General features: G+C 36.4%; 1 protein-coding gene across 1 annotated transcript in view; it reads left to right on the top strand.

Annotated features, from left to right (window-relative positions):
• Positions 1-8354, top strand: part of LOC122151963 (olfactory receptor 52A5-like) — a 16215-nt gene that overhangs the window by 1161 nt on the left and 6700 nt on the right. Inside the window, exons 2-3 of the mRNA XM_042783359.1 lie at positions 3191-3219; positions 4888-4929. Coding sequence (XP_042639293.1) covers positions 3191-3219; positions 4888-4929 — 71 coding nt within the window. The remainder of the gene's footprint in view (positions 1-3190; positions 3220-4887; positions 4930-8354) is intronic.

Below are 8354 nucleotides of genomic sequence, written 5' to 3'. Positions count from 1 at the left end.
ACAAAAGTCTCTTACGATGAAATATTCTTCAATTTTGGCTTATCCTTTTATAGCTGTTGCTCCTCCACATTTCTACTAGTTGTATATTGAAAATAATTTGTTGAAAAAATAATGTTGGGGGAGAACATTTAGTAGAAAATAAAAGTGTGATAAGTACTTACAATTTCATTTTTGCTTAATTGAATAGAAAATATATATATATATGTGTATATACATATATTTTTTAATTTTGATTTGGGTGAAAGTTTACAGTGCAAATTCATTTTCTGTACAGCAGTTCACACACACATTGTCTCACGACATTGACAATTTACCTCGATGAAATAGCTCCCCTCCCAATAATTATATAATACAGCCAGTACTGCAACAAAATTCTCTCCCTTTTTCTTTTCCAAATATAATTCACATGAATAAAAATGAAAATAAATTCTATAAAACAAACATCAATGTAACCACCCTGAGGGGAAGAAATTAATTATAGTTAACATTCAAAACTAGGAGTCCCTGAGTGGTTCATGCAGATAAGACTTTGCCACTAACCCAAAGATTAAAGATTTAAACCAAGCCTGAGGCACCTTGGAAGGAACACCTGACAATTTACTTCTGAAAATCATTTTGTTGTTATATGCCGTCGAGTCAGACCCGACTTAATGATAGCCTTGGAAATTTATGGGGCCAAGTTCTACTCTGACAGGTAAGAGGTAACCATGAGTTGGAGATGACTCAACAGCAACTGGTGTTTTGTTTTATCATCCCAAAAGGCTTATGTTTCCTATGATTATCACAATTCCTTATTCTTCCCAAAGTAATCACTATTCTGACATCTACTGTAATTATTTCCTTGCTTTTCTATATATTTTTACCACCTAAACGTGCATCACTAAACTTTATAGTTTTGCCTCACTCAAACAAGCTCACTGCCATGGGGTCAATCCTGACTCATAGCCACCCCCATTGGGTTTCTGAGGTGGTAAATCTTTACGGAAGGAGATTGCCCATCATCCTTGCAGGGAGCTGCTGGTGGGTTTGGACTATTAACCTTCTGGTTAGCAATCAAATGCCTTAGGCACTGTGCAACCATTTAGAGCTCCTTATAAATTTGCCTGTTTATGAATTTTATATAACTGGTACCATGTAACATGTATTCTTTTGTTTATCTTCCTTGTGAGATGTAACCAGGTCATTGTTAGGGTCTCTAGTCTGTATATTATTATTACTGAATAATGTATCATGATATAAATACACTCCAACTTGATTGTTTGCTTTCTGAGTTCTTCTCCTTCAGCAGTCTCTAGTCCCACGTGGAAACACCATCCTGAAGCCAGTGTTACTTTCATATGGGTAAATGAACTTCATTCTCTGGTTTAGTTTATGTTGTTGTTGTTGTTATGTGCCGTCAAGTCAAACCTGCCTCATAGCGACCCCTCCTTGGGTTTCTGAGGCAGTATCACTACGGAAGTAGATTACCCCATCTTCTTTCCGAGGAGTGGCTGGTGGGTTTGAACCACCAGCAATTTAGTTTATAGGCTTATGTAATTCAGTTAGTCAGCTTTTATATTAAATTGTATCCTTACAATTAACACATATTAGAAAATCAAGGTGATATTTTGTTCTTCACCTATTATTGATATGTATAATTACTCAAATTGCTTAGAACCCAAGTAACTACTTTCAGGACCCCACAGATACTTGTCATGAAGATCTAGAAATGTAAGATCTAGAAATATCTAGAGAAATAGTACTGAGGATAAAAGTTTGCAGGATTTCACATACACAAATATTGAATTGCTAATATTAAAAATTTATATGTATATAAACGTAACTCTTAATTCAAGAAAGAAAAGCTGAAAACAAAAGGTATGAATAGGCTAATATCATATATGTGTGCCCCATATTGTAAGTTTCTATATCATCAACTGTTGTCATCCTGTGTGCAAGGTGTAAGGGTAATATATACAATGTCAATTGTAACCCTTATTTATTATGGGCAATTTTTTTTTTAACATGAAAAATCCTAAGGAGTACACCCATAAAGTTAACAGCATTAATTAATAAGTCAATGTAGTAAGACTGTAAGATTCAAGATCCATGTGAAAATTATATGTAACTCTTTATACTAGAAATGATTGAGATCTAAAAATAAATAAATAAATAAATAAATAAATAAATAAATAAATAAATAAATGATTTACCACATAACCTGAAAGCTTAAGGCACTTGGATACATTTTGTTTTATCCAACAAAAAATAAAAAAAAATTTCAAAGATTCTATAATGAAAATTACAGACTTTTCAGATAAATTGTGTCTTTATTAGAAGGAGTCAAGTCAGTTCTGAATCTTAGCAACTGTATATACAATGAACCAAAACACTACACAGTCCTGTGCATCCTGATAATTGTTGCTATGCCTGGGTCCATTGTGGCAGGCACTTTGTCAATCCATGGCTTTGAGAGTCTTCCTCTCTTTCAATGATCATCCACTTTATTAACCATGATGTCCTTCTCAAGTCCTGGTGCCTCCTGATAAGATGTCCAAAGTGCATGAGAAGAATTCTCATCATCTTCATTTTTAAGGAGTATTTTGGTTTTTCTTCATCCAGACAGATTTGTTTGTTCTTCTGGCCATCTGGGGTATAATCAATATTCTTTACCAACACCATAATTCAAAGACATCCGTTCTTCTTCAGTCTTACTTATTCGTACCCAGCTTTCACATGTATATGCGGTGATTGAAAATATTGTAGCTTAACTCAGGCACACCTTTGTCTTCAAGGTGACATCTATGCTTTTTAGAACTTTAAAGAAGTCTTTTATAGGATATTTGCTATAAATGCAATATGTACTTTGATTTCTTGACTGCTCTTCCTATGGGGATTGATTGTGAATGTAAATTCTAGACAACTTCCAAATTTTCTCTGTTTATCATGATTTTGTTTGTTGTTCCAAGTTGTGAGGATTTTTGTTTTCTTTATGTTGAGGTATAATCTCCTACACTGAAGGCTGTAGTCTTTGATCTTTATCAGTAAGTGCTTCAAGTCCACTTTCAGCAAGGAAGGATGTGTCATGTGTATATCACAGGTAGTCTTCCTCCAGTCCTGATGTTGCATTCTTCTTCATATAATCTAGATTGCCTGATCACTTGCTCATCATATACATAGAGTAATTACGGTGAAAAGATACAACTCTGACACATACCTCTTCTATTTTCAAACCACATTGTACCCCATTTTCTATTTGAATAACCTCTTGGTGTATGCACATGTTCTGCATGAGCACAATTACGTGTTCTGGAATTCCCATTCTTCTCAATGTTGTCCACAGTTTGTTATGATCCATAAATCATGTCTTTGCATAGTCAATAAAACACAAAAAAATACCTTTCAGGAATTAGACAAGACTTACAGAAATAGAGAGACATACTCTATTCATGAATTGGAAATCTCCATGTTCTTAAGATACCAGTTACAAAAACAGCAAGGACACCACATCTTCCGACCTCCTCTCACCCTACAAGAGGAAGACAGGATTACCAGCAGTAACCCAAGGCCTATTCCTGCCAGGCCAGACATGCTGCCTCCCTCCAGCCCTTTCTCCAACCATTCCTCCCAAAGCACCCACCACCTCTCTCCTGGGTTTGATAATTCGCTGTGGTGGCACACAGAGCTCACAGATTATGTGGTTTATTAGGGAAGCACCACAGGCTACAATTCAAGTTCAGGAAAAATGCTCAGCCTCTCTCCCAGCCCACTGTCCCTCACCCAATAGTCTCTCACAGTCTCTTTCCCAACAAAGCTGGTCCCTCGGTGTCTCACTCAGCAATGCATGTGTCTTGCGTCTCTTTCCCAGCAGCATGTGTCTCTTTCAGGGGCACGAGTCTCTTCCGGCAGAATGTCTTCCTCAACCAGCAGTCAGAGAGTTCTGCCTCTAGGACGCTTCCTTTTGAGACTGGCAGGGTGGTCAAACTAGCCATTCAGAGCATCAGAACTCTAAGCACCTGAGAGAGAGTGGGCACCTCCCAGAACATTGTTTTGGGCCACTCCCAACAGATATACTCCAGATGGACAACTTCAGCAATCGGGAGCTCCTCAGTTGCTTGTAGAAAATCCCACCTTGGAATTTACAAAGACTTATGGGTAGAAAAGCCACACTAAGTAATTTACTACACCACACCAGTTTTCCTTAAATTCATTTAAAGACACAAAGTTGTCTCAAGAAGAATCCTAACAAACCTTTTCTGGCTTCAAATGAGAAGATAATTCTGCAATTTGTGTGGAAAGTCAAGGACTGACAGCCAAAATCACCTTTAAGTAAAGAAGACATTTTGATTGTCATATTACCTTACATCAAGACTTCTTATTAATTAGAAATAGTCAAATTAATTGGTATCAGCATGAGGAGAAACAAATAAATTATGGAAAAGAATAGAGAACCTACATATTCATATGTTCAGTATACACTCAATTTATTTTTCAACCAAAATGTCAAAGTAATTGAATGGAAAATGAAAAAGCTTTTCACTAAATGAAACTGTTCCAATTGAGTAGCCATTTTAAAAAGCTGACCTCTATTTCACACCTTATAACATTTTAATACATCTTGGACTACACATTTAAATGTAAAAGCTAAAAAAGTAATGTTTCTAAAAAGAGAAAAAAATATATAGAACATCTTCATGGCTTGAGGATGGGCAAAAATTTCCTGGTCAGGACACAGCAATGACTCTAACTCATGGTGATTGTATGTGTTTCAGAGTAGAACTGTACTCTGTAGAGTTTTCAAAGGCTGTTTTTTGGAATTAGTGTGTGAGAAGCCTCTGGATGAACTCAAACCTCTTGGTTACCAGCAGAGTGTGTCAACTATTTGCACCATTCAGGAACTCCAATAAGACATCATTTTATCAATAATTTGGACTTCAATTACTTTTAAGAAAATGAATGAAAGAAGCCACAGAAAAAAGAATCCCTGAGCAGAATGTCCCTGTTATACTGTTGAAGTTAAAAGAATAAATAAACAGCACACCTTTAGGAAGCTTAGCATTGAAGACAATCAAACAAGATATATATTGTTATGACCTCTTTCAATATTGCCTCTAGGTCCTCAGTCAAGATTGTTCTTGAATCCAGGGTGGTTGGTCTACCATTTCCCAACTTACACAAATATTGAGCCATTGCTTTGTGGCATTGGAGCCAGGAGAAAATGTACAGGATATTTACAGTGAATTAATTTCATCAGGTGCATAAAATTATCTTGTTTTGGGAAGACAACTACAATCATGTTTCATCAATGCCGCTAAGGATGAAGAAAAAGATGAATTACTATACTTTTTTCAAATTGTGACTGATTCTCATTCAACTTATTCAGAATGTACAACAAAATGATCAGCTCTTTCACTTACTGCAAACTGACGATGTTCAAATAAGATCTATAGTCATGACTATGCTATAGAACATACTACATATCAATGGTAGTGATCTATTCATAATAGAAGAAAAAAACCTGCATTGCATTTTAGATGAAGTTGTTTCAAGCTTTCGTCAACTCCTAGTCCAATCATAAAAAGAACTGCTACAAAGCTTCTACTGTTGGTGGTTCAATCACATCAGGAAATTTTGATTTTATTGAGATTAAGTGCCTGCTACAAAGGACTCAGAAGTTTACAGAAGAAACAGGAAGCTGGGACAGAATTTAGTGAAGAACTCAGACAGCTTCTTGGCCTTTTAAGTCCTACGGTCTACCAGGAGGTAGAAGAGCAGAAACTGGATAAAGGAGCTTGTGTGACTCAAGTTTATTGGAAGGGTTTCCAGACAAGAAAGAGAACAAAGAAGCTTCCGTCTCCTGTGATGACTTTGCAAAGGAGTTTCAGAGCTAAATGAGTAAAGATATGGCTGAAATTAAATAGGCAGAAGAAAGAAGAGGACCACAGATTACAGTTACAACTTCGAAGACAGAGCCATGAGACTTTCCTGAGAATTACAACTAAATATGCTGAAAGTTGTTCATCCAGGTCAGGTGGGAAAACACAATCAGGAAATGGAAGAGAAATCAGCACTGATCATCCAGAAACATTGGAAAGGGTACAGGGAAAGCAAAAACTTTCACCAACAGATTCCATCTCTTACAGAATATAAAGCCCCTGCCACACTTCAGAAAGCAGCTCTTAAATTCCTGGAAAACTGCTGTAAGTCAAAGAAGCTCTTTACCCCTTGGTAAAGACTCCAAGGATTCACAGATACACACAGAGTTGAACTGAAGGAGCAAGTGGATGACTATGTGAGAAGATATCCAAGCTCTTCGATGTCAGATATGGCCAGCAGGGAGCTCCACGCCCAGGTTGAAAAATGACTGCCACACTACTTCATGGACAGGACCTTAGAAGAGAGAGGCGAGCAGTGTAAGGAGGCTCTGATGGCTCAGATAAGCACCAGCATTGAGAAGTTAATAAGAGCACCAAGTCTGAAGGACAGAAACAGGAACCTGAACTCTTCATTAATGGATCCAGACCTGTAGCAGCCAAGGCTAAGCAAGTCCACGTCACTACATTGAAGCACTTGCAGGCACCCTGATGGAAGAAGCTTGGGGAAGAACAAGGGGATGAGATTGATGTCCCCAAAGATGAGTTAGTGTAGAATTAGGAACTCTATTCATCGGTGGAACCAAACCCCTTTAAGCAGTTACCCAGAGAACTGACATCAATCCATTATTTCAAGACATTATATTAGTCCTGTCTCTGTCAGGCTAGTAGACGAGGGCTGTCATCACTCATTGTTTTCCAGAGGCTCCTCTTCAAACAGTATTTACAGACAGTAAGCCAAGAATTATCTTCTACCTCTATCCAATTTTTCTTTGTCTTTTCTCCACAGTGCACATACCTGAGCACACACAGCATGGCATTTTGTTATTTATATCAAACATAACATATTTCTGTTGTTTTTGCTGTTTTATTACTAAAACCTTTTTCTAAATAAATATTATCAACAGTTCTAAAAGAAAAAAAAATGAATATTTTAAGAAAATGAATACAGAAACCACAGAGCCACAGATTGGGAGATCAAGTATAATACAAATATCTGACAAAAGACTTGAATCTAAGTTATGTAAGTTAGTCTTGTTGTTGTTAGGTGCCATTGAGTCATTTCTGACTCATAGCGACCCTGTGTACAACAGAAAGACACAATGCTCAGCCTGTGCCATCCTCACAATCATTGTTATGTTTGATCATATCATCAAAGTCACTGTTATCAATCCACCTCATTGAGGGTCTTCCAATTTTTCATTGACCTTCTACATTAACAAGTATGGTATCCTAGAACTGATCCTTTCTTACTACAATATAATAAAATCAAAACCAAAAACTAGTCACTGCTATTGAATCAGTTTGAACTCAAAGGAACCCATGTACTTCAATGTGTAAGTATACTCCATGGTACTTTCTTATGAAAGCAAATACTTGATGTTTCTTCCAGGTGCTCTTGGGCAGATTTGAACTGTCAACATTTGGTTAGGTGGTGTTGTTATTTTGTGCTACTGCCTCAATTTTGACTCATGGTAAACTTATAGGCAAGTAGAAATGAACCATAGATTTTCCTAGGCTGTATTTATATGAGAACAGATTGACACTTCTTTTCTCCTGGGCAGCCGCTGGTGAATTTGAATCTTGGACCTTCGTGTTACTAGCCTGAAGGCAAAATATTTGCCCTACTCAGGGACCTTACAATGACGACAGTCAGTGAAAATGGGCAAAAGTGTTGATCAGAGACTTCATAAAATTCAAATTACTAAGACACCCAATAACATGAATAAATAGAAAATAACTTGGTGGGTTAATCTGACCATATTTTATAATTTTATATTTTAAATAATTTATATGTTTTATATTTTTACCATGGTATTAACTAGTATCTGGAGACTTGGTAGTTGCTATTGAGTCAGCTTCAACTGATGGTGATCTATATACAACAGAACAAAATGTTTCCTGATTCTGCACCATATTCATGATTGTTTACGTGCTTAATTCCACTGTCCAGCTATTATGTCAATCATCGCACTGAAGGTTTTCCTTGTTTTTTTTTTTTGGCTTTCTACTTCATTAAAAATGAATACCTTTTCTTGTGACTTTTCTTTCATGATGATGTGGTTATAGTAAGTGGGTCAATTTATCATCACTTCTAAGGAACATTCTGGTTGTAATTCTTTAATGAGTAATTTATTATTTTCTCTTTGCAATCCAGAGTATTCAGGATTCTTCATCAAAATCACAGTTTGACAAAATAGGTACTATGCTTTTAAGCTTGAAGTAATTGAAAAAAAAAAAACATTCAGAATAATGAGAAATAGTTTTCAGACTGTTGGCAAA

This window comes from Orycteropus afer, unplaced genomic scaffold (genome assembly GCF_000298275.1).
Source record: "Orycteropus afer afer isolate SDZICR_OR568_19922 unplaced genomic scaffold, OryAfe1.0 scaffold00964, whole genome shotgun sequence".
In the NCBI taxonomy this organism is placed as follows: domain Eukaryota; kingdom Metazoa; phylum Chordata; class Mammalia; order Tubulidentata; family Orycteropodidae; genus Orycteropus; species Orycteropus afer.
Note: the sequence above shows the minus strand (reverse complement) of the source record. Positions and strands in the feature narration are given on the sequence as shown.